At 37.9% G+C, this 27,602-nt stretch overlaps 1 protein-coding gene across 9 annotated transcripts in view; it reads left to right on the forward strand.

Moving 5' to 3' along the window:
* Positions 1-27,602, forward strand: part of PTPN13 (protein tyrosine phosphatase, non-receptor type 13) — a 222,664-nt gene that overhangs the window by 67,103 nt on the left and 127,959 nt on the right. For 6 of the 9 annotated variants that reach the window (XM_027544958.1, XM_027544962.1, XM_027544960.1 and 3 more), the window contains exons 3-6: positions 7,318-7,499; positions 17,670-17,735; positions 18,397-18,582; positions 24,546-24,633. In XM_027544958.1, the coding sequence (XP_027400759.1) occupies positions 7,318-7,499; positions 17,670-17,735; positions 18,397-18,582; positions 24,546-24,633 (522 nt within the window). The remainder of the gene's footprint in view (positions 1-7,317; positions 7,500-17,669; positions 17,736-18,396; positions 18,583-24,545; positions 24,634-27,602) is intronic. The other 3 variants (XM_027544959.1, XM_027544961.1, XM_027544967.1) reach the window with 1 other exon arrangement.

Here is a 27,602-nt window from a genome sequence, read left to right on the forward strand (position 1 = left end):
GGAGTCTGATTCCTCCAGCTCTGTTTTTGTTTCTCAGGGTTGCTTTGGCTCTTTGGGATCTTATATGTTTCCATATAAATTTTAGGATTTTTTGTTCTCATTATGTGAATTTTTTGTTCTCATTGTGTCATTGGTCATTTGATGGGGATTACATTGAATCTGTAGATTGCCGTGGATACTATAACCATTTTGACAATATTGATTCTTCCAATCCAAGAACAAGGTATATTCTTCCATCTGTGTTGTCTCCAATTCTTTCATCAGCACCTTATAGTTTTTAGAGTAGAAGTCTTTTGTCTCTTTAGGGAGGGTTTATTCCTAGGTATTTTATTCTTTTTGATGCAGTGGTAAATGGGATTATGTCTTTAATTTCTTTTTCTTATCTTCTGATGTTAGTATATAAGAATATGAGAGATTTGTGTGTATTTTGTATCCTGAAATGTTGTTGAATTCATTGATGAGCTCTGATAGTTTCCTGGAACTATGTTTAGGTTTTTCTATGTATAATATCATGTCATCTGCAAACAATAACAGTTTTACTTCTTTTCCAATTTGGATTCCTTTTATTTCTTTTTCTTGTTTGATTGCTGTGGCTAGGACGTCCAAAACCATATTGAATAAAAGTGATGACAATGGACATCCTTGCCGTGTTCCTAATCTTAAAGGAAGATTTCTCAACAGCTTTTCACTGTTGAGAATGATGTTAGCTGTGGGTTTGTCATATGTGGCCTTTATTATGTTGAGGTTCGTGCATGCAAAGTCACTTCAGTTGTGTCCAACTCTTTGTGATTCTATGGACCATAGCCTGCCAGGCTCCTCTGTCCATGGGATTCTCCAGGCAAGAATACTGGAGTGGGTTGCCATTTCCTTCTCCAATTATGTTGAGATATGTTTCCTCTTCCCTGGTGGCTCAGATGGTAAAGCGTCTGTCTACAATGCGGGAGACCCGGGTTCGATACCTGGGTCAGGAAGATCCCCTGGAGAAGGAAATGGCAGCCCATTCCAGTACTATTGCCTGGAAAATCCCATGGACAGAGGAGCCTGGTAGGCTACAGTCCATGGGGTCGCAAAGAATCGGACAAGACTGAACGACTCCACTCCACTTAAGTTTCCTCTATTCCCACTTTCTGGAGAGATTTTATCTTAAATGGGTATTGAATTTTGTTAAAAACTTTCTGTATCTGTTGAGATGATCATATGGTTTTTTATTCTTCGGTTTGTTAATGTATTACACTGATTGATTCACAGATATTGAAGACTCTTTGCATACCTGCAGTTAATTGTATTTGATCATGGTGTACAATTTTTTTAACATGTTGTTGGATTTGGTTTGCCAGTATTTTGTTGAGTATTTTTGCATCTGTGTTCATCAGTGATACTGGCCTGTAGTTTTCTTTTTTGGTGGTATCTTTTTCTGATTTAGGTAACAGGGTGATGGTGGGCTCATAGAATGAGCTTGGGAGTCTTCCTCTGCAGTTTTTTGGAAGAGTTTCAGAAGTATAGATGTTAACTCTTCTTGAAATGTTTAATAGAATTTGCCTGTGATGTCCTCTTGTCCTGGACTTTTGCTTTTTGGAAGTTTTCTCATTACTGTTTCAATTTCAGTACTTGTTACTGGTCTGTTCATTTTCTGTTTCTTGCTGGTTCAGTCTTAGAAAGTTGTGTCTCTCTAAGAATTTGTTCATTTCTTTTTGGTCCACTTTATTGGACTAGTTGTTTATGATCCTTTGTATTTCTGTGGTATCAGTTGCAACTTCTTTTTCATACCTAATTTTATTTATTTGAATCCTCTCCCCTGTCCTTTTTTTTTTTTTTTTTTTGGTTCCAGTGAATCTTAAATGATTTAATCACAAAGCTTTACTACTAGTGAAAGTGAAGTTGCTAAGTCGTGTCCGACTCTTTGCGTCCCCATGGACTGTAGCCTACCAGGCTTCTCCATCTATAGGATTTTCCAGGCAAGAATACTGGAGTGGGTTACCATTTCCTTCTCCAGGAGATCTTCCCGACTCAGGGATTGAACCTGGGTCTCCCACGTCGTAGGCAGACGCTTCTGTCTGAGCCACCAGGAAAGTCCTAAAATATAGGGGATTTATTCTAAACTGTGTATTTTTCTGTTTGTGCATTGTTACACCAGATCATTGACTTAACACTGTGTGTCTTTTTTTAATGCACATGTGAGCTGAGTTTATGAGTGAATTCTGTGTGATAGAATGACTACATCAGATCCTTCAGAGTTTGAAACAGTGGACTCTGCATAGATTTTTGTCAAGTACTGTAATAGAACATGTGTGTGTGTGCTCAGTTGCTCAGTCATGTCTGACTCTGTGACCCCATGGACTGTCGCCTGCCAAGTTCCTCTGTCCATGGAATTTTTCAGGCAAGAATACTGGGACGGGTTGCCATTGGATCTTCCAGAGCCAAGGATCATACCTGCATCTCTTGTGTCCCCTGCATTGGCAGAGGACTTCTTTACTGCTGAGCAACCGGGAAAGCTCATAATATGTGCTTAAATAGACCAAAGGATTTTTCAGGTCAAAATGGTTTCATTGTTGTTCTGAGTTTTTAGATGATTTCCTGATACTTTGAGTTCTTTTGCCTTATCATGTTTGTTACCCAGTTACGATCATTTCTCTAATTTTATACTGTAATTGGAGGGCCAAAAAATGAAATGAAGTGGACAATCTAAAGGAAATGAGAAGATCCCTCAGTGCAGGGAAAATATGTAGATATGTCTTAGATTAAAGGCACATCAGAAAGAAGTGCTAAGATGTTTCTTTGCATATCAGATTTCTGCTTATTTCTAAGTTTGCCTCTAACTGCATAATATTTTGAGTAAGCAGCTTTTTCTGTGGAATGTTGGTGAAAGCCTTTAAATAGAATCGTTTGAGCACTGAAATCGGTTCACGTCAGGTTTACTCTTTCATAACAACAGCATTCTTGAGGACAGTCATCACACAACTAAAACATTAGGGAACACTAAATTACAAGCTTCTGGAATCCTGTTTTTAAATCTTCTTTTGTTAGCATTCTTTGAGGGATTTTGAATACATTTGCCTTAAATTCTTTCTCTGTTAGTTAGACAAGGAGGGTGAATTAGACAGATTTCAGCCAGGACTCTAAGTTTCCTCACACGAAGGTTTGCATAACCCTTTAAATTATTAAAAAATATATTTTGTGGTCTGTTTTCTAAAGAACGTGGTGCTTAAATGTTGTGTGTGTTTTGGGAATTTGACAACAGTGTAGTTTGTTGTCACAGCTGCTTCAACTTTATTACCAGACATTTAAAAGCTGCACTTGAGAGCAGTGATAATATTTGTGTCATTTCTTTGTATGTGTGTTTTTTAACAAGTAAAACTATGACCCACCTTGGTAATTGTGTCTCTCACTGTTCTCTACCATTCCTCTGCTCCAGGTTCTTGCTGTTCCTTGTACAAATTTAATAATTTCCTGACCACATGCTTTTGCCTTGGCTGCCTCTTTTTGGAATCTCCCCCTTAGCCAAGGTCAAATCGTACTCATTTTAAAGGCACATACAAAAAAAAATTAATTCTCTCTTCATTGTTACTGAAGTAATTTCCTCTAAATCCTCTTTTATATTCTTTTCTCCCTTCTAGATACCTTATACTTACAATCTTATTTTTATTTTTTTAATACATTTTATGTTTCCATTAACACTATGGACTCTGTCAGCAATGGACGTGAATTCGAGCAAACTCCGGAAGATGGTGGAGGACAGAGGAGCCTGGCGTGCTGCAGTCTATGGGATCGCAGTGTCGGACACAACTTAGTGACTAAACAACGACTATGAGCAAATGACTTGACGTTTTGCGAATATTATGTTTAGATATAAAAAGTGAAAGTGAAGTTGCTCAGTCATGTCCGACTCTTTGTGATCCCGTGGACTGTAGCCTACCAGGCTCCTCCATCCATGGGATTCTCCAAGCAAGAATCTGGAGATTCCACTGGATTCCACTGGAGAACCCACTGGAGTGGGTTGGCATTTCTTTCTCCAGGGGATCTTCGCAACCCAGGGAGCGAACCCGAGTCTCCTACACTGCAGGCAGACACTTTACCTTCTGAGCCATTTAGATATATAAACTACTTAAAATAATGGTATATTTTAGATGTTCAGTAAAAACTAACAAAAATTTATTGTTTAAAGCAAAAATTGAAAGATACATTTCTTGTCAGTGTAGTTTTTTTTGACCTTCATTGTGCTGATAAGTGAATAAACAAACCTGTTAATTTCAAAGCTATAAGCAATTGTAGATAACTTTTACCTGCAGCCGTTTCTGTTGTGTGCCACCCTGTAAAGAAGAGGGTAGAATCAGTCTGTTGCCTGGGACAGGGAGGAAGAGTGTGGTGGAGGTTTAGTCTCTAAGTCATGTCAAACTCTTTCAGTCCTATGGACTGTGACCCGCTAGTCTTGTCTCCACATGAAATTTCCCAGGCAAGAACTGGAGTGGGTTGCCACGCCCTCCTCCAGGCGGTCCTCCTGACCCAGGGATCAAACCCACGTCTCTTGCAGTGCAGGCAGTCTCCTACATTGTAGGTAGATTCTTTTACCACTGAGCCACCAGAGGTCTGAATGGATACCAATGCCAAGAATGGCGGGACAGGACAGAGCATTTAGACTTTAGGATGGCACTCCTCCTTCTGTATTAGCTGTGATCCCTGATAATTTATAAATTCAAATGGCAATAAGTATACCAGAAATCATAATTCTGTCCCCAGATAAGGCTAACGGGAACTGGCATGAGAGTTGGAATTTGTTCAACTCCCTTTCTTAGGTTCGGGATTGGATGCTGGGCCCCTTGATAGAAAGACTATTAAATAAAAAATTAAAATGGTGAAGTGGAGCTTGACACTGATGCACAAAAGAATTGTAAGAGAGAGATTGTGATGCCATACTTGGTGTGGATGCCCCAGAAGAGAACAGCAAGCTGGAAGGAAAGACTGAGAAGGAGCAGCTGGTCTTAATGTTGGAGCAGCCCAACCACAATCCTTGTTCTTAATTTCTTTTCGATCTTAAAACTAACTTTTTGTTCCTCTCATCCAGTTACAGGGTTTTCAATACCATCTCTTAGGGCAATGACTCCCAAAATATATCTCCAGTTCAGATCTTTCTCCTAGACTTGAGATCCAACTGCGTACTTGACACCTCCATTTGAATATGTAACAGATATCTTCAACTTAATAGGTCCCAAAGTAAAGTTGAATCTCCCAGCCCTGCCTCAGCAACCTATGCTACTCCTATAGTCTCTTTACTCTCAGTTGATGACACACCATCCTTCCTGTTACTGAGACCAAAACCTTGGAGTCATTCTGATTCTCCTTTTTCTCACTCCACATCCAGTCTGTCAAGAAATTCTTGCTGTAAGTGTCTCTGAAATACACTCACGTTCTAACAGGTTCTCACTACCACTGTGGTTCCAGGCCATCGTCATCTTACACCAGGTATCAGTGCATTGCCTTCGGGATTGTTGTAGTGTTTGCCCCATTTGGGCTTTCCTGGTGGCTTCCCTGGTAAAGAATCAGCTTGCAATGTGGGAGACCCAGGTTCGATCCCTGGATCAGGAAGATCCCCCGGAAAAGGGAATGGCCGTTAGTTGCTAATTTGAAAAGAATTGATCATAGACTGTTTTATTATGTCTGTGACACACATGAAGTCTCAATATTATGAATAGCAACGTTTGGTAAAGAAAATATTGTTCTACCTGGTTTGAGTTCTCTGGCTGAATTTTGTGGTATTTGTGCATGAGATAGATACCCAAGAAGAAGCTTTAACAAGAAAATGTGTAAAGTGGCTGAGAAGCAACAGTATACCTAGGCTTAACAGCTATGATGATTCATTGAAACTTATTTTGCCATGAGAATTGAGAGTCTTGTTCTTAGCAACCTGATGTGTGATTGAGTTGGAATATGAAGACCAGTGATCTGTAACTGGGCTTCAGGGCAACACAAGGTACACTGAGTGAATAAAGATGCATTCAAACACTTTTCTCTTCCTTGACGCAATTATTAAAGACATGTTTCAAATTCATAAGAATGCAGGAGAGTGTGTAGTTGCCTTTTTAACCTTCAAAGGAGAAATAAAGTTTACTTTTTTTTTTTTTAAAGTTTGCTTTTTTATCAACGTAAGTCAAATTCTGATGATTAGAATCTTGACCACAGGTAGAGGTTTAAAAGTCAAAAAAGATCAATGATTCTCTTCTAATAGAAGTTGGTTTTAGGAAAGTATACTTACTGTATATTTGATAAACTATTCCACAGACTTCTGTCAGTTTCTTATGACTTGAGTTAGATAGAATATAACCCATTCAGATCAAACAATAGTGTCACTGTTTGTCAGAGGCCTTTTCTGACTTTCCTGTAGAGGTATCTTGAGTCTGTAACTCAGTTTCATTTAGCTGTTACCTTAAAACCTAGATTAATTTCCTTTTGAAATGTGAGGTCAAAATAAAATTCCCTCTAATAAGTGTGTTTTATTGAGCCTAATGTATATAGTTTTACTTTTAGAGGAGGTCTGCTAAAATTAAAATCTAAGGATTTTTAAAAAACTACTCTTAAACTGAATTCTTAGGTGCAAATATAAACAAACATCTAAACAAAACAAAATTAACAACCTCATTGATTCCATTTGGTAGCATGGAAGCTGTCTGAAATTCTACTGAAATGATGAACAAATGGAAACTAGACAAATATACATATTGATGCAAAAAAGAGATTTTCATTTTAGCTGGAAACTTTACTACTTCTAAATCTGATGAATTATCAAGGGAATTATTTTCTGTCCATTTCAGGGCTCAATACTATAAATCAGGGACTCAACCTGGGATCCATAAATGGGCTCTAAGGAGATCCATGAACACCTTTTGCTTATGGGGTTTTATATTTATGGACAGTTCCCTTGAAAGGGTTTCTTGATTATAGTTTTCACCAAATCCTCAAAGGAATCCATGATCCCTTCCCCTACCACCAACATGTAAGGACTATTGATTCTTATTCATATCTCTGTATCACTGTGATGGAGTATTTGAACCAGGTTCAGTCTTATGACTAGCAATGAACGTTCTCTAGTTTCTTAGATCTGCCATCTAGTCTAAGTTTGAAAGACTAAGCCAGATCCAGATCCATGGTTGTTGATAATGCTAACAGTAGTAGATGAATGATCCTTGTCTCTTTTTATAGCATGTTGCTTTAGTGTATGTAACTGCATGTATCTATGACTATGCTTGGATATTCATTTAAGTGATCTATAATTGCCTAATTTTAAACACCTTTTTTTTTTCCTTTTCATTCTGGGCGGTTACAAAGCAGTAAGCATAGCTGACCCTGCTGCTCTTGGCTTCATCATTTCTCCATGGTCTCTGCTGCTGCTGCCATCCGGCAGTGTGTCATTTACAGATGAAAATATTTCCAATCAGGATCTTCGTGCATTCACTGCACCAGAGGTTCTTCAGAGTCAGTCACTCACTTCTCTCTCCGATGTTGAAAAGGTAACATTAAGTCTTTTTTTTTTTTTTTTGGCTTGATTTTATTTTGGTGGGCGTCTGAAAAATAGACACTGAACTACCCTACATCAACCCTCTGAAAAACACTCATTGAATTTTAAATAATCATGAAATTACTTATAGTATATGGAATCTAAAAAATACAACAAACTAGTGAATAAAACAAAAAAGAAACAGACTCACAGATACAGAGAACAAGCTAGTGGTTACCAGTGTGGAGAGGGAAGTGGGGAGGGATAAGAAAAGGGGAGAGGAGGGAGAAGTACAAACTATTAGGTACAAAATGAGTTGTAAGGGTATACCGTACAGCATGGGGAATATAGCCAGATATTTATAGTAACTATAGGTGGAGCATACCTTGAAAATCTGTGAATCACTGTGTTGTACACCTATAACTTATAGCATATGGTGTAGTATTATAGTATAAGTGAAAGCCGCTCAGTCGTGGCTCTTTGTGACCCCATGGACTATACAATCCATGGAATTCTCTAGACCAGGATACTGGAATGGGTAGCCTTCTTCTCCAGGGGATCTTCCCAACCAAGGGATCAAACCCAGGTCTCCTGTGCTGCAGGTGGATTCTTTACCAGCTGAGCCACCAGGGAAGCCCAAGAATACTGGAGTGGGCAATCTCTCCCTTCTCCAGGGGATCTTCCTGACCCAGGAATTGAACCAGGGTCTCCTGCATTGCAGGCGAATTCTTTACCAGTTGAGCTACCAGGAAACCCCCCTGCTATTACAGTATGCTTCAACTAAAAAACAAAATGACCGTGTATTCCCAGAAGTTCATATTTATTTTAAGAATTCGAAGTAATTTTATTAAAATGTATAGGTCTAAGAAAAAAACATGAAAAAAATATGAGCCTTTATTAATTCAAGGTTTAAAATACTTATTAAAAGCCTGCTATGTATAAAACACTGTACTTGTGAGGAAGATACAAAAATAACTAGAAGGTGGATCCTGATCAATGTATATAGACCAATAAGGTAAATACAAATAAATGATGTACAGAGGGATAGAGTTTAGAAGAGGAGCAGTTTTCTGTTTAGAACGGTACGGCAGAGAAGGCAGCATTTGTGTTGGCGTATAGTGACTAGAATTTAGAAGTCCCTCCTAAAGAAAATCAGTCCTGAATATTCATTGGAAGGACTGATGCTGAAGCTGAAACTCCAGTACTTTGGCCACCTGATGTGAAGAACTGACTCATTTGAAAAGAGCCTGATGCTGGGAAAGATTGAAGGTGGGAGGAGAAGGGGACGACAGAGGATGAGATGGCTGGATGGCATCACCGACTCAACGGACACAAGTTTGAGTAAACTCCAGGAGTTGGTGATGGACAGGGAGGCCTGGAGTGCTGCAGTCCATGGAGTCGCAAAGAGTCGGACACGACTGAGCGACTGAACTGAGAATTTAGAAAATTGAAAATAGGTAGGAATGGGGATTCCACTCAGGGTTGCTGTGCTGTGCTGTGCTGAGAGTAGGAGATTGTGCCCTCTGATGGGGAGTGTTTGGTCAGATTGGTTAGGCTGGAGCATCCCCTCCGTGGAAGGCTGTGGTTAAAGGGAGACGACAGGTCAGAATGAAGAAGACAGTGAATACTAGAAACTTAAAACTTTCTTCTGGGATATATCTTTAAGAGAGTGATGTGATGTGATTTGTTACCTCCAAGTTTGATGAAAGTGGATAAACGAGATGAAAAACTATGTAGAAATCTAACTGGGGCATTTTAATAATCTGAGGGACAGAACTAAAAATTGTATAAGGCCTTGGGCATGTAAAGGTGGGGATGATGGGGTTATAGTAGAAGCAAAGCTGAAAGAGTTTCACAGTTGATTTGATGAAGCAATGAAGAAGGAAAAGTTTATGATAGGAATATCCAGTCTGAGGATAGCAGTGCCATTGATATTTGAAGATCTAATTTCATTGTCAAGGCTCTGAAAAGAAATTTTGGAATAAATATGTGTATTTTGTGTAGCAAGCTGTGATAATTTTTATTTATTTTCGGCTTATCACGTGGCTTGTGAGATCTTAGTTCCCTGACTAGGGATCGAACCAAGGCCCTTGGCAAGGAAGGCACAGCGTCCAAACCACTGGAGCACCAGGGAATTCCCAAGCTGTAATAACATAGATAGGGAACTTTGGAGAATTCAGAATTGGCTATGGATATCATTTCTCATACATCAGTGCATGTAAGTGCAAAAACTAACTTAATACTTTCCTAGTAGTAACATTGTTAAATCAGAGTATGTGCATTTAAAATTTTGACATGTAGTTGACCCTTGAACAACTCTGATTTGAACTGCATGGACCCCCTCATGTGAATATTCTTCTCAATAGTAAATACTCCAGTACTACACGATCCTCAGTTGGTTGAATCTGCAGATGCAGAACCACTGATACAGAAAACCAAGCCTGCCTGTTACACAGATTTTCTAATGTGAGGAAGACATCTTGATTTGAGCCATTGGTTATATATCTGAAATAAGACTGACGAGAATTGGTAGAGAATCCAGTTTTATCTACCTTTTATATTCCGAGAGCTGCTTAAGAATTTGGGAAGGTACATGCAAAGCAACCAGTGAATAGAAACCATAGCTATGAAGTGGAGGTAATGCTGAAGGCATTAACCCTAAGAAATTTCCCATTATGTGCAAGGAGGCGTTTGCAAAGGACTTTGTTTAATACCCAGTATGTACAGTGTTGGTAGTTTTATATCATGAAGGCATTTATACTGGTAGTGTTTTATTAAACTGGATACCATATGTATAGCTGCTGCTAAGTCGCTTCAGTCATGTCCGACTCTGTGCGACCCCATAGACGGAAGCCCACCAGGCTCCCCCGACTCTGGGATTCTCCAGGCAAGAACACTGGAGTGGGTTGCCATTTCCTTCTCCAATGCATGAAAGTGAAAAGTGAAAGTGAAGTCGCTCAGTCATGTCCGACTCTTAGCGACCCCATGGACTACAGCCTACCAGGTTCCCCCATCCATGGGATTTTCCAGGCAAGAGTACTGGAGTGGGGTGCCATTGCCTTCTCCGTATGTATAGCTATGTATATTTAAATAGTGTGCATTCATTCTGTATACTCTGTGATTCCTTTAATAATAAGATTTTTAAAGATAGAGATTAATTGGAATATTAGAGATAGGCATGATGTGTGTGTAAATTATTTAACCCTTGAGATTTCTGAATCTTAACTGAGCTTCAGGATATCTACAAACCAATGAAATGATGTACTAAGTGTTGTGTGTCTGAGCACTTTAGGGGCAGGGGTGTCCTTCAAACTGGGTTATCAGTCTCTCAGGTGGGTCTGGTGACCCAAGGAAAACTGTAAGAATCACTGCAGTAGAGTCACAAGTGTCTTCGTTTTAAAAACTGCTGCTGAATTATAAGTAAGTTTTCTCTAGTTAAGAAAAAATTTTGCACAAGTGTTTATGAATTCTTTCTGCAAGGTATTTAAAATCCACAATTGAAAAAGTGCTGGATAGGTGCACTAGTGCTTTTCTGACTTGCCAAGGGCCTTCCCAGTTTGTCCTGCGATGCCAGAATACCCAGACAGTAAACCTCCCATGTACTTAGGTACAACTGTTAGATCCTGAGTTTGGGAAAGTGATTGAAGCCTCCCTATTATTAGGCTAGGTGTTCAGAATCAAGTGTTGGGGATGTGATGGGCATTGTTCCATTCCTACAAAGTTGCCAACTGTACTCTGACATCTTGAGAAAGAAGACGGTAAAAGCATTTCATAGTTTCCTGAGTTAAGGATATGCCATTTTTAACTTGTTCTCAACAAATGTTTGCTATTGATAGTATATGAAATTTTTTTAAAAATATATGATACTTAAAGCCTAGCTTATGAATAATATTGAATACTTAGTAAGATCTTGACCTGTGAAAATGTTTCCTTCATTCAATGAAACTTGTTTTGTAAACTACATATACAGTTATATGAAAAAAAGTTTACCTTACCACGACACTTTGCATTTATTTGCCCTAAAATTTTACTTTTCCAGATAGCATGCCCATTTATTTAAATAACTAGACAAGATTATATAGGTCACACGAAGCTTTTTGATTCTCTGGTTTTCCCTTCAGTGAGTAATTGTTTACTTCCTGCTTGCTTGGCACATGATTAATTTGGCAATTCTTTTGAAATCATTTTGTTAGGACTAGAACCTGAATCAAATTCTTGTTTTGTTTTCTCTTCAAGATTATTGGACATGCACCAGGGATTTGAACTATATCCCTGGTGAACTAAAGGGATCTTAGGTTAAGTGTTTATTTTCACTAACTTACAGTGTAAGTAGCAGTAATTGTGTTTCTTGCTACTGCTAAGTTGCTTCAGTCATGTCCGACTCTGTGCAATCCCATAGATGGCAGCCCACCAGGCTCCCCTGTCCCTGGGATTCTCCAGGCAAGAACACTGGAGTGGGTTGCCATTTCCTTCTCCAATGCATGAAAGTGAAAAGTGAAAGTGAAGTCACTCAGTCATGTCTGATTCTTAGCGACCCCAGGGACTGCAGCCCACCAGGCTCCTCCGTCCATGGGATTTTCCAGGCAAGAGTACTGGAATGGGGTGCCATTGCCTTCTCTGAATTGTGCTTCCTACCAGACAGTAAAGAATCTGCCTGCAATGCAGGACACACAGGAGATCTGGGTTGGATCCTGGGGTTGGGAAAATCCCCTGGAGAAGGGAATAGCTACCCACTTCAGTATTTTTGCCTGGAGAATTCCACGGACAAAGGAGCCTGGCGGGCTACAGTCCATTGGGTTGCAAAGAGTCAGACACAGCTGAGCTACTAACACTTTCACCATATCTATACTTCTTAAAATCAAGAGTCATCTTTAGAAGGATAATATGAGGAAACAGCAGAAACCTCAAATGAACTTGTTTTAAAGACCAAATGCCTTTGGCCACACTACACTACATTTATTCTACATTAATTCTTACTAATCCACCCTCTCTCCCTTCCATTTGTTCCCATTTATCCATAAATTTGAAAGTATTGTTATTACACACAGGCATTTGAAGAAACTCCAGGGCTGTCTAGTTCTAGAGTCCAACATTTAATGACAGAATTAAATTAAAAATTTAAATGCTAGGGTTATAGAGATATCATCTGGCACCCAATAGACTGACCACTATCAAGAGAACAAAAAATAGCACGTGTTTTTGAGAATAGAGAAGCTGGGACTTTCATTTACGTTTCTGGGACTGTAAATTGTATAGTCGTTATGAAAAACAGCATGGCGGCTCCTCGAAAAAGTTAAACACAGAACTGTTATGTGATACAGCATCTCACGTCTGGGTGTATGTCCAAAAGAACTCGAAGCAAGGTGTAACTGGCAGGTAGGGTGTAGAACAGTGGTTCTCACACTGTATCCTGCATCAGAATTACCAGAGGGACTCGATAAAACACAGACTGCAGGGCTTACCTCCAGGACCTCTGATTCAGTAGGTCTGGGGCAGGGTCTGAGAACTTGTTTTTCTCCCAAATTCCCAGGGGATGCAGATGCTGCTGGTTGGGGAATAACTCTTTGAGAATCACTGGTATAGAGCTGAAAGCTAAATGCGATGATACTTGTTAAATGCTTAGAACAGTCCCCAGCATAGAGTAAGCACCCACTGAGTATTAACAGTTACTATTATATTAAGTGCAGTCCTAGGTCCTGGGATAAAATTATGGATAGGACAAAGTCGTTTCATTCAGAGTTCATATTCCAGCCCATTATAACTGCAAAGACAAAACAGATTTCTCTTTCCCATGGAATATATTGGCTCTTTCAACTCTGTGTGTGTGTGTGTGTGTGTTTTACTGTCACATTTTCACATCTTTATCTCTGATTCCTGCCTTTCCACAAGTCCACTTAATTGCCTAAATTTCTCAAGTCATCTTCCCAAGTCCAGCCATTCTATCCTCTCCTCTTCAGCCCTATTGCCAGGGCTATGGTAGGGTCCCCATTTCCTTTCTCTTGAACTTTTATCATAGTCTTCCAACTTAATTCTGCCTCTTGACTATTTGCCCAACTGCTGTCAGATTAACCCCTCTGATCATCTCTCTTTTTTTTTCCTTCAAAAACCTTCTGCTTTTTTTACCCAGTTAAATACAGATTCCTTTGCAAAACCTAGGAAACCTCTCCAGAGTTTGATTCCAACCATATTTCAACTCCTCTCTTTCATATGCACAAGTTGTAATCAGTGATTATTAAAGAGATTCTATGCTTTGTGGCTTCCCTCTTTTGTATAACAGTGCCCTTCCCCATTTCTGCAAACTCACATCCTAAGTACCAACCATTCTTTCAATGACCGTCTCTCGAGGACTTAGATATTCTATATTAGGCCATAGGTTTACAGAGATATTGAATAAGAAATAGTCTTTGCCCTCAAAGGGAAAATAGTAATGTAAGTATCAGTAATGGAGAGACAGACAAAAAGCAATTAATAATAATAATAATGAAAATACGAGGATAGTAGGTCTGTACAAAATATTAAGAGAACACAGAAAGGGGACACATAACCTATGTCCAAGGCTCAGCTTAAACTGCCCCTGCTTTAAATTTCTTCCCTAATCAGAAGTAAGCTTGTCTTTTTTGGATTTCGCTAAGAGTTGGACACGACTAAGCGACTTCACTTTCACTTTTCACTTTCACACATTGGAGAAGGAAATGGCAGCCCACTCCAGTGTTCTTGCCTGGAGAATCCCAGGGACGGCGGAGCCTGGTGGGCTGCTGTCTATGGGGTCACACAGAGTCGGACACGACTGAAGCGACAGCAGCAGCAGCAGTACAAATTTACCACTTCTTTGTTTGATTCATACATATATATTCTCTCTATATATATGTATATATATATCTCATATTTGGATATTTATTAAACAGGAGTCTCCAGAGAAACTAGATCAGTAGGGTGTGTGTGTGTGTGTGTGTGAGGAGAGACTTATTAGCTCATGTGATCATGGATACTGACAAGTCCCAAGATCTGTAAGATGAGCTGGCAAGCTGGAGACCAGGAGAGCAACATTGTAGTTCTGGTCTGAGAACCAGGAGAACCAAGGGTGTAGTTCCACTCTGAAGGCCAGAAGGCTCGGGGCCCAGGAAGAGCTGATATTTTGGATCAAGTCCAAAGGCAATAAAAAGCTGATGTCCTAGTTTGAAGGCAGTCAGGCAGAAAGAATTCTTTCTTACCTGGGGGTGGATAAACCATTTTGTCCTACACAGGCCTTCCAGTGATTGGATGAGGACAATCCATACTGGGGAGAGCAGTCTGTCTTGCCCACTTTACCAATTTAAATGGCACTTTCATCCAAAACGCTCTCCCAGAAATACCCAGAATAGGGTTTGATCAAATATCTAGGCATCCAGTCAAATCGACACATAAAACTAACCATTATAGTGTATGTATATGTAGATGATCAGCAAATGTATTAAGTTTATAATCTATTTTTAAATGTTATTAATCTTTTATAGTCTTATATGTTATTAAAGTAATTCAATTCACATACTGACAAGTAAATATAATAAAGGATCTTAAACTACTACCAGTATCTCAAAGAACCACAAATCAGAATTAATATATTAAGAGACATATATTTGAGTATGCAGTTCATCATTTTTGCTAAAGGTATGAAAATGTTTTTCACATGTGAGGCTCTTTGAAAAGGTGTTTCCATATGAGGTTCCTTGAATTCTAAACAGAAATGTGATACAAATAGTCTGCAACATGTTGCCTTGAACTTCATGCACATTTAATTCAGTTCACCAGGCATGTATTGAATATCTACTATGTACAAGTTGTGTCAGTTGCTAAGAGGGATATTAAGATGTATAAAAAACGAGGCTCCCTCAAGGAAGACAAACAAGCAAACATCCTAACTATGTTGCAGGTAGTATTAGTTAACTGTTTCATTAGAGATACAAATGAAATGAAAACTGTATCATATAAGAGAGAATGCTTTGTACAGTTGGGAAAAGATTTATATAGCATTCATAATAGATAACAACATCTTTGGGCTATCAATAATGGGTAGAACTTTTATTGGCAGATGAGGAAAGAAATTCTTGGTAGGAGGAACAGTTCAAAAAAAGCTGGGAAAGAGAAAGATTGGTTTGCCAGCAGAGAATTATCTTTTAGTTTTGAAGTGTTTAGGTGTGATAGAGAAAGGAATGAGAAGAGAAGGAAGACTGAAAAATATGTTTGGAAAATGGAGATGGAGGCAAGTCAGAGTGAGCCTGGTGTATCATAAAGAATTTGGGATTTTGAACATTGGGAGCCATGAAAATATTTAAAAAGAGGAACAAACTTTTTCTAATCTGTAATTTAAATGCTGTGAGATTCTAAGGATATCCAGTTTTATATGGATTTATCTCACATATATCTAAAGAGGTTTGAGACAGTTTGTATAATTAAAAATAGAGATGGAAAAATGACAGCAAAATGGAAAAAAAAGAAAAGACACTGAAGATGACATTGCAGTAAGATGGCTACAAACAAAATGTTTGTGGTAAGATTATTCAATACTGGGAGAGCTGGCTGAACGTTTAGCTTTGAATCTCTTAACGAGAGCTGGAAAATGATTACTTAGAAGGATTAACTGTCCACTCTTTAGGTCGATAATCTTGCTTCCTGTTTCACCAGGGGGAAAAAAGTAGAAGTAATCAGGAGACTTCTCCCAAGATCCCATGACCAGATTACCCACATAAATTTTCATATTCTTTGCTTCCCTGCTTTGTAAGAACTGGCTGTGCTCCTCTGTGAAGCCAACTCCTTCATCTGTGTGTTAGCCTCCACTTCCTCCTGCTTACTCATCAGTGTTCTCCCAGCTGTCTCCTCTCTCCAGCAATTCCAGTTTTCCCTGTTCTATCCATACTATCAGCATAAAACTATGTTGTCATTTTTCCAATCTTTAAGAAGCAAACAGACAATGAAAAAGGAACCTTTTCTGACCCAGCTTTTTTTTCCCATGTGCTACTACCCCATCCATTCTTGGTAAGAAAAGTGCTAATCAAACTGTAATGAGATTTTTTTTCTCTTTTCAGTTCAGCAAACAGCTTCATAACACATTCTATGGATAAGGCTTGTGGAAAAAAAGTCTCATATGTTGCTGTGGAAATGCAAAAGGATAAAACGTTGTGGGGGGAAATCAGACAAAAATGTATCAAAACTACAGATGATTTGCTCTTTTATTCATAATGTAAGAGAGTCAATTTAAGAGGAATACTTGCATGTACAAAAAGACATTTCCAAAACTGTTTACTAAAACTTTATTTATGATAGCAAAAGTTTAGGAAATTTCTAATTGCCAATTAGTGACAGATCAGTTAAGTAAACAATACAGTAACCACAAAATATAGTTCTATGCAGCAGTGAAGAGTTAAGAGATTCGAAGCTAAAGAGATTCAGTGCCATCTCTAAACAGTCATAACCTGTCTTGTTATATTAAAACTGCAAGGTGTTGAGTAATTTTTTAAAATTTCTGACCTTTTGTAAAAGAAATGGAAAGTCAGACTTTTTATTCATATTCTCTTGAGTTTGCATAAAGAAACTTTAAATAAGAAATGGGGGAGAATGGATACATGTAAGGTATGGCTGAGTCCCTTAGCCGTTCACCTGAAACCATCACTGCATGTTAATTGGTTAACCTCAATACAAAATAAAAAGTTTAGAGTTAAGAAAAAAAAAGGACTGATAAAAATGATTACTCATAGCAGACAGACTGAGGAGTTGGAAAGTAAAATCTGTTCTGATCATTTACAGTCTTATTTTCTGTTTTAAGCTCTCACATACATTTTTAATTTAAATTTATTTATTTTTAATTGAAGGATAATTGCTTTGCAATACTGTGTTGGTTTCTGCCATACATTAGCATGAATCAGCCATAGGTCCCCTCTCTCTTAAACCTCCCTGCCACCTCCCACCCCATCCCACCCCTAGAGGTTGTCACAGAGCACCAGATTTGAGCTCCCTGCGTCATACAGCAAATTCCCACTAACTCTCTGTTTTACATAAGCTCTCACATTCTTTTATGCAAAATATGAAATGATGGTTTTGTCAAATCACGTGTTACATTTTCTTTGGAGCAAAAAGTGATGAATATATAATACTTGCTAGATTAACTTTTTACCATAAAATGATTTTTTTTTTTTAATTCTATTCCTAGATCCATATTTATTCTCTCGGAATGACATTGTACTGGGGAGCTGATCATGAAGTGCCTCAGAGCCAAGTAAGTCAAGCCATCACATGTGTACAATATTATACTTTTTAAGAAGCTCTTCTGTGCATTTAGGTGTTCTGCAGTGTACTGTCAGGCACACCAGCGTTTCTATACTGGTTGTTCACGTTAATAATGTCTTCTCTCAGAATGAAGTAATAAAGTACTAAAGAAATTATTTTTCTGAGAATGTTCTTAGAAATATAGAAGTCATCAGAGGATGGTATGGCAACCCACTTCAGTTTCCTTGCCTGGAGAATCCCCATGGACAGTGGAGCCTGGCGGGTTTTCCAGGCAAGAGTACTGGAGTGGGGTGCCAATGCCTTCTCCGTGTATACATGTATATGCGTATATATAAACTGCTTACCAAAACCCTTGGTTAATCAAACCATTCCATTTCTTAAGCATACCAAAAAACCCCAGGTTTTTTTTTTAATAATAACTCCTATTCTTAGGAGATATATGTTAACCGTCCTTCGCTAATACAGTTTTTATGTTATGAAAAGGTAAAATGCACTCAAACATTTATGCTACTACATAAGGAATTCACTTCCTCCAAGTATTTGAAGTGTATTTATTTGGTATGGTTCCTGTGACTCTGAAAATGGTTTGTCTCCCATTCGTTCAATTTACCCTAGCTGATCAACGTGACCTTTCCTTTCTTTGTCCTCAGCCTATCAAGCTTGGAGATCATCTCAACAGCATCCTACTTGGAATGTGCGAGGATGTGGTTTATGCTCGGGTCTCTGTCCGGACTGTCCTGGATGCTTGCAGTGCCCACATCAGGAATAGCAATTGTGCGCCTTCATTTTCCTACGTGAAGCAGTTGGTAAAACTGGTTCTGGGAAGTCTTTCTGGGGTAAGCCACAGTTCCAACTGGTGCATATAGTCATACTTTAAACTTTAGTAGCATTTCACAGGATTTTCTTTAAATATGGATAGCATTGCTCCATGGAGACTAGGAACAGGAGGCTGAATTTCTTTCAAACATTAGTTGTTTATTTGCAATAGTACTTAAAATAGAAGCCCACTGCAATAATTTAGTCTTACAAATTTTATGAGAATTTGTCTTTTTTAATTTTTGAAAATTAAAAAAAATTTTTAATTGGAGGATGATTGCTTTACAGTGTTGTATTGGTTTCTGTAGTACAACAGCGCAAATCAGTCATAACTATATATATACACACATATATATAGTTATAGGGAGGGAATATGTATGTATATGTACATATACATATTCCTTCCCTCTTGAGCCTCCCTCCCACACACCCCACTAACCTATCCCACCCCTCTAGTTCATCACAGAGCACTAGGCTGGATTCCCCGTGTTATGTAACTATAATACTAGCTATCTGTTTTATACAAGGTAGTGTATATAATGCCAGTGCTCTTTCTCAGTTGATCCCACCCTGTCTTTCCCCTGTGGTATCCATAAGTCCTTTCTCTACGTCTGTGCCTTTATTCCTGTCCCGCAAATAGTTTCATCAGCACCGTTTTTCTAGCTTCTGTATATGTATGTTAATATACAGTATTTGTTTTTCTCTTTCTGTCTTTCTCCACTGTGTATAACAAGCTATAGGTTCATCCACCCTAGTTCAACTGATTCACGTTTGTTCCTTTTTATGGCTGAGTAATATCCCATTGTATAATATACCGTAACTTCTTTAACCATTCATCTGTTTATGGACATCTAATTTGCTTCCAGGTTCTGGCTATTGTGAATAGGGCTGCAGTGAACACTAGGGTACATGTGTCTTTTTGAATAGTCTTTTTTTTAGAACTTTATTCTAGAAAGTAGTATAGAATCACAGCATGTTAAAGCTAAAAATGTCTTCTTGCCTCTTTTCTTTCATTTTTTCCTATGGAGCTTTCAGTAAGTGAGTTTATCTACTGTGAAAGCCATATGGACATGCAGCATGGGTTTTAGAGTCATTTACATGCATTTTCAATTGCTTTAGACCTCTCTCTTGTCTACTTAGTCTGGACCTCTTAAGTATTTCTACACCCTCCCCGCCTTATTTGCACATTGGCTTCTGGTGTGTGAGGGGGATACATGCTTGCATCCCTACCAGATTAGTCCAAAACTGGGACTACCTTTATTTTCTCGCTTGTCTTAGATATGAAGAATCCGAAGACTAACAGTCTGTATATGTAATAATCCCTCCATTGTATTTCTCAAGCTGTATTCTATCCTATTTGCCATAGATTGGCCATCCTTTGTTGTTGTTTTTTAAGGAAATTCTTTTCTCTCTCTTTTTAAAATAATTTTTGTTTATTTATATATTTATTTTTGGCTGTGATGGCTCTTTGTTGCCGTTCAGGCTTTTCTCTAGTTGTGGCAAGCAGCGGCCAGTCTCTAATTGTGGTGCACAGGTTTCTCATCGTGATGGCTTCCCTTGTTGCTGAGCACGGGCTCTGGGACATGTGGGTTTCAGTGGTTGCAGTTCCCGGGCTCTCGAGTGCAGGCTCAGCAATTGTGGCTCAGGGGTTTAGTTGTTCCACGGCATGTGGATCAGGGATCAAACCCACGTCCCCTGCATTGTCAGGTGGATTCTCGACCACTGAGCCATCAGGGAAGCCTTCGTTTGATTTTTGGTATTTGATCTAGATTTGACCTTCATCTGCTCTTGCCCCTTACATTATGGTACCTTGAGTTCCTCTCTTTTATGCGACTTTGGATAGACTTGTCACTGTCACACAGTGTTCTTGCTGGCTTCCTCTTAATTTCTCATCCCTAGGGATTTAGTTCTGCTAACCTTAACCAAGATGTTGTATGGCTGGCAAGGATATATCCAAATTCCACATGCTTTGCCAGTTGATAGGTTCATAAAGTCTTCAGGGCAAATGGTTTATAAAGTAGACTCCAAGGAGCCTTTGCAATTCTGTAGTGAGAGGAATTGGGGTAGTAGAGGCTAAGTGAAGAGGGTTCTTGGCCATGTATTTCCCCTTCTTAACTAGGGCTGATTTATTTGTATTTCTATGTGTAACTTTTTTTTTTCCAAAACAAAGATAAAGATACTAAAAACTTAGGAAAGCCCTCTGTCCCAGAGGTCCCCAGCCTTTTTGGCACCAGATTTTGTGGAAGACAGGTTTTTCCACAGACTCAGGCAGTGGGGAGAGTGATGGTTTGGGGATGATTCAAGTGCGCTACACTTCTTGTGCACTTTATTTCTATTATTATTGCATCAGCTCCACCTCAGATCATCAGGCATTCAGATCAGATCAGATCAGTCGCTCAGTCGTGTCCGACTCTTTGTGACCCCATGAATCGCAGCACGCCAGGCCTCCCTGTCCCTCACCAACTCCCAGAGTTCATCCAGACTCATGTCCATAGAGTCAGTGATGCCCAGCCATCTCATCCTCTGTCATCCCCTTCTCCTCCTGCCCCCAATCCCTCCCAGCATCAGAGTCTTTTCCAATGAGTCAGCTCTTCGCATGAGGTGGTCAAAGTACTGGAGTTTCAGCTTTAGCATCATTCCTTCCAAAGAAATCCCAGGGCTGATCTCCTTCAGAATGGACTGGTTGGATCTCCTTGCAGTTCAAGAGACTCCCAAGAGTCTTCTCCAACACCACACTTCAAAAGCATCAATTCTTCGGTGCTTAGCCTTCTTCACAGTCCAACTCTCTCATCCATACATGACCACAGGAAAAACCATAGCCTTGACTAGACGAACCTTTGTTGGCAAAGTAATGTCTCTGCTTTTGAATATGCTATCTAGGTTGGTCATAACTTTCCTTCCAAGGAGTAAGCGTCTTTTAATTTCATGGCTGCAGTCACCATCTGCAGTGATTGTGGAGCCCCAAAAAATAAAGTCTGACACTGTTTCCACTGTTTCCCCATCTATTTCCCATGAAGTGATGGGACCGGATGCCATGATCTTCGTTTTCTGAATGTTGAGCTTTAAGCCAACTTTTTCACTCTCCACTTTCACTTTCATCAAGAGGCTTTTTAGTTCTTCTTCACTTTCTGCCATAAGGGTGGTGTCATCTGCATATCTAAGGTTATTGATATTTCTCCCGGCAGTCTTGATTCCAGCTTGATTCCAGAGGTTGGGGACTACCACTCCATTCAGACCAAGCTATCCTACATATTTTGAAATACATTTTTGTTTAAAAAAATTTCTCTGTGTTCAAGTAGAGTTGAGGGAAAACTCTTTAAGGAATATAAAATGTATATTCACTGTAGAACTTCTCAGAGCCTTTAATATACTAGGTTGTATCACTAACCCTCAAGAGGGAAAGATACATAGGTGAAATATTTCCCAAACTTATTTGAGCCTTCTTTCACAGATCTTCTCATAATACTGATGTTCTTGTGAAAACTCCCTCTGAGGAATGATCTGCACTAACTCCTTCACTTTATAATTTACCTATTTCTATGTTTGCTTTGTTTTTTTTAAAAAACATTTTGAAGATTTTTGGGGTTTTTTTGGCTGTGCTGGGTCTTTGTTGCTGTGCGAGCTTTCTTCTAGTTGGGGCCAGTAGGGGGCCACTCTTCGTTGAGCTGTGAGGGCTTCTCATTGGGGTGCCTTCCTTTGTTGCGGAGCTCGGGCTCTAGGCACGAACGCTTAGTGGTTGTGGCGCATGGGCTTAGTCGCCCCGGAGCATGTGGGATCTGCCCAGACCAGGAATGGAACCCATGTCTCCTGTATTGATAGGTGGATTCCCATCCATTGGACCCCCAGGGGCATCCTATATATATTTCTTAAAGAAATTGAGACTCACAAAGCTTATGTGACTTCCGTTTCCTATTAATCAGTCAGGAATTTAACAGCTATCAGAGTTTGAGGGGAAAGGATACAAGTAATGACTGAGTTGAAAAAGAGAGCGTTAAACTAGATCCCAGAGACTGGATAGAAAGAAAGGGTAATCCAGGCAGAGGGAAGTAAACTTGGATCAGTCCCCTGAGATGGGAAAGAGCAGAATGTTCAACAAACAACGATAAGTCTGACACAGGATGTGCTGTGGGACTTTTTAGTGGGAGAGAAGCATAGAAAGGTCAGTTGGAGTCAGCAGGGAGAGAGCTCGCCTTTCCAGAGGCAGATTTCAAAGTAGAAATAATAACACTCCCCCCATCCATTGCTCTTGAGAGTCTCCTGGATATCCAGACAAGTAACTCTCATAGCTACCATTTTTAAATGTTGAGTTTGTTTTGTGCTGAATGACTTATGTGTTTTTTTCACCTTTATTCACCAAAATAGCCCCAGGTTATTAGAGAGAATGAAACCAAGGCTCAAATAGATGAAATAACTTGCCGTGGCCACATGCATGGTAAATGACAGAGACACAATCGGAATCTGGATCTCTCTGACCCTGAAGCCCATGCTGTTAGCCAGCACGCCCCTCTGAGACTATCATTCTCCCCAGTAGCTGATAGAAAGACTTAGTCTTTCATCCAGTGTGAAATTCACTACAAGTGTCCATAATCCTAACTCACTTAAAATTAATTAGCCTGGAGTAAAAGTCAGTGGGCCAGCTTACTTGTCAGCATTCCTCCACTGATTTAATCTTATAACGTGTTTGAATGCAGTTTTACTTACCTGTAAGATAGTAGTAATAGTGCATACCATCCACCCATATTAGTGAGTAGTTGTAAAGACAATTATTTCAATATTGATGAGCTACTTCAAGGTCCTTAGAAATTTGCTATTTCTCCCTTTATTGTAATGTGAAATTAATAATAATATATACCACTTGAGGTTTTTTTGATAGTTAAATGACATTAAGTATGTAAAGCCCCAAAGGTGGTACCTGCCTTATAGTAATTGCTCAGTAAATGTCAACTGTTATTAATAGTAGTGTTCATGCAGGAATACCCAAAGATGATACAGGATATTTTCTCTTCTGTTACTGATAATATAGTACAATGTGAACTAATATATAATTGAAACAATACCATCGTTTCAGAAATATTTCCACTTAAGTCTTCTTATAGGTAGGAAGCATAATGCCTTCAATATACTACCTTAAATGGATTTTTAATTCATATTTAAACAAGTTCCACTCATGGAGAAATAATAAAATGTATTAAATGTGTATAAACAGATAAGTCTGCATGCTCCTGGTGCCAGAGTTAAGTAATTTTTCTTTACCATTCTCTCTTCTTACATTTATTTCTTAAAGTTTCTATTCTAATTGATCATCTGAATAAACTCAGTAGTAGTCTTAACATTTCACCCCTTGTAATATGGAATTTGATCTAATTTGACATGCTTTATTTTAAACAGGTACCCTCGGTTGAAGTTATTAAAGTTTAAGACTACTTAAACTTTAGTTCTAAAAGAGTCTCAAAAGAGCATTGATTTAAATTTAATTGTTATCCCTCAATATATCCATTTAGTTTAAAGCGTATTTCAAATGTAACTTCTGGCAGGCAAAATCTAGAATATTATTTTCAAAAATAATTTAAATCAGCACTCTCAATTCATAGTTACAAGCAGGAGAAAGCTTTATTGTACCAGAATTAATGTGGTTTTAAAATTTTAATCACACTTGAGAGATGAAAGTAGTTTGGGGAAAAAAGAATACTTGGAGTTTATTGCTTTGAAATGGAACTCATTTTAACTTAACTTTGTTCCCTAGTTAGCAGATTAGGCTTTGATAGATGTTTCTTGGCTTGTATTTCCTGAAGATGAATTGGCCAGAATTAAGCTACATAAATCTTATCCAAGGAATATATATTAACAATAGCATATGTGCAGTGTTTTTACTCAAATACTACAGCTTCCAAAAACTATCTAGTTGGTGTCATTCTGTAGACACTTACCTTGAACAGAAGGGAGATTCTTTAGTCAAACTTGACTTTTGATTACCTGTGTACAGACGGATCAGCTTTCCCGTAGCAGCGAGCAAAAGCCTGATCGAAGCCAGGCTATCCGAGACCGATTGAGAGGAAAAGGATTACCAACAGGTAAGAGTGTGTTAACAGAAAATTTTTAGACTTTAAATTTGTTACTATTTCCTTTACAAAATCTTAGTTAACCTAGCTTGAAAATCTGGTACTTATGATCATAATCATAAGTGTGCAAAGTGGAGGCATTGAACAGGTAGGAACACTGGATGTATTAATATATAAATCCTTGATCATTTTGCAGAAAATGTTAATACAGTCAGGACACCCACAGTATATCATTTCTTTCCCAATATTGTTATTATAGCAATAATATCTTTATTTACTTTATCATGATATTTTTTTATTAAAAATACATTTTAAAGGATGATAAAACACACAAATTTATGAACATAAATGTTACTAAAGCAAAAGTTTCAGAAAACAACATTATTCTTGTTGCATACTATTATTTTCTATTTTTCTTTTTTTAAATGCTAATCTCAACCCACTAAATTGATTTCATGACCAATGAGTTGACTTGCAGTTACCAAATACTTAGGTTATACAATGCTCAGTAAGTAAAAACTGATGAAGAGTGGTTTTGCTATTTGCCAACAGCATTAGATAATTGTAGGGTCTACATAGTTATTAAATTTATTTTTTTAAGGAAATGAATACAAAATCAGATTCAAAACACATGAAGTAAAAGTGGAAAAAATAAATTTTTTTATATGAAAGTTTATTTTGCAGTGTTAAGTTTCAAGCGTGGTTGATTTATAAAGTGAAATTTTGTTTTTGCTGATTGTCTTTGTTCTCTTTACTTCTCATCAAGCAATATTAATAATCATGGTCATTTAAACATTAACAAAAATGTTTTGTGAGTGAAATATTTTGTCTTAAGTCTAGGAGCTGCAGTAAAGTAACTATAAATATTGCTTAAATATATTCTAATATAACATACTAATTGATATATTAAAAATTAAGATGTTTAACTATTTAATTAGATCATCAGAACTCAGCTATCTTAATTAAAACCTATGAGAAACTCTCATTGTGAAAACCAAAAACAGACATTTGATTATCTGGACTAGCGTTTTGCAGAATTCAGAACTCTCATGTCTGAGAAGGACAGATGTGCCCTAAACAAGTGTACTGGTTACTTTAAGTCAAGAAAAGCAATAAAATTGTTTCTAATGGGAGTTGGTAATGGACAGGGAGGCCTGGCGTGCTGCAGTCCATGGGGTCGCAAAGAGTCGGACACGACTGAGCGACTGGACTGAACGGAGTGATTCTGTCATAGTGCTGTCAGCTACGTGTCTGTTTTGGTGCTTTCATTTTACTTATTGTGAATAGGGATTTTTTTTCTGAAGAGGCACCAAGCTTTCATATCATCAATATAATTAATTTACTTCGAGTTGCATAAAGTTCTGTTTCTAATACATACATTATTAGTTTATGCATGGGTCAGGAAAGAAGGCAGACTTTAAATTTAAAAAATATCTTTAACCCTTTTTTCTGTTTTCTTACTATACTTACATCCTTAAATATATATATATAAAATATATATATATACAATATAAATATTTATATAAATAAATAAAAATAAATAAATATTCCTCAAATATACGTGTGTGTGTGTGTAGATATATAGACACACCTTCCTCTCATAGGTAAAAGTTTTTGTTTTTGTTTTTTTTTGTCTTAAAGGACACGAGGATTTGAAATACAATGTGAACCTTGGTGCTAAAAATAGCAGCACTTTGTTAGTCCATCAGATTTTCAATCAGTCCCCTGTTTTGGAAATAAATGAGTCCTTTTTGAACGGACATGATGGATACTTTGATAAATGAACATTAGATTTAAAAGAAATGATTTATTTATTTATTATCTTTCTGTTTCTTACTCCTTCCTTCTCTTAGCTCCCTTTCTCCCCTGCTCCTTGCTTTCTTATTTCTCTTTTATGTACTTTCTCTTTTTGTAGTTCCCTATCATCTCCTGCTTCAAAGTGGCCATGTTATAAAATTGAAGTTTGTATGCTTGGTTGTTACTTGTTGATTTAGTGATTTTAATGCTATATTGTTGATGATTAATTTTTAAAGATAGTTTTTTTTTTTAACTAAAAGAAGCTTAGTTTCTTTAAGAATAAAAAATGTTCCTATAAATATGAAACCCCTCATTCTATCTATATGCATTATAAATTTATTGAGTCTAAAGAAAAAGATCACTGTGTTATATTTAGTTTATCAAATTTTGAAAACTAACAAATGTTAACATAATTTAGTTTATATTACTTTCAATGACTGAGTTTTATTTTTTCAGACATGAAGTATTACATAATATTTTAGAAGTAGCAATAGAGATTGAACTGAATCTATACCAACTCTACAATATACTTTTTTTTTTCTGGTTAGCTATTTTTTTAATTTTTATTTCATATTGGAGTATAGTTGATTTGTAATATGTTAGTTTCAGATGTACAGCAAAGTAATTCAAAGGTTTACATATACATGTATCCATTCTTTTTCAAATTCTTTGCCCATTTAGGTTATTCCCATTAGGTTAGATTACAGAGTGTTGAGTAGAGTTCCATGTGCTGTACAGTAGGTCTTTGCTGGCTATTTGTTTTACTTATAACATATTTGGTTAGCCAAAATGTTCATTCAGGTTTTTCCACATTACAGAAAAACCTGAACAAGCTTTTTGGCCAACCCAATACTTTAAATAGCCAGTTATTTACTTATCTTAGATAACTCAGTCGTGTCTGACTCTTTGTGACTCCATGGACTCTACAGTCCATGGATTTCTCCAGGCCACAATACTGGAGTGGGTAGTCTTTCCCTTCTCCAGGGGATCTTCCCAACCCAGGGATCGAACCCAGGTCTCCTGCATTGCAGGCAGATTCTTTACCAGCTGAGCCACACTGTTTATGAAAGCCATATACAAAATTAAGTTTTCTAGACGTGTATATACTAGAGATGAGGAAAATCTACCAAATTAAGCACATTACTTTTTGTAGATGTTAAATAAATATTTGTTGATTTTGAGTT

The sequence above is a fragment of the Bos indicus x Bos taurus genome, chromosome 6 (genome assembly GCF_003369695.1).
Source record: "Bos indicus x Bos taurus breed Angus x Brahman F1 hybrid chromosome 6, Bos_hybrid_MaternalHap_v2.0, whole genome shotgun sequence".
Classification (NCBI taxonomy): domain Eukaryota; kingdom Metazoa; phylum Chordata; class Mammalia; order Artiodactyla; family Bovidae; genus Bos; species Bos indicus x Bos taurus.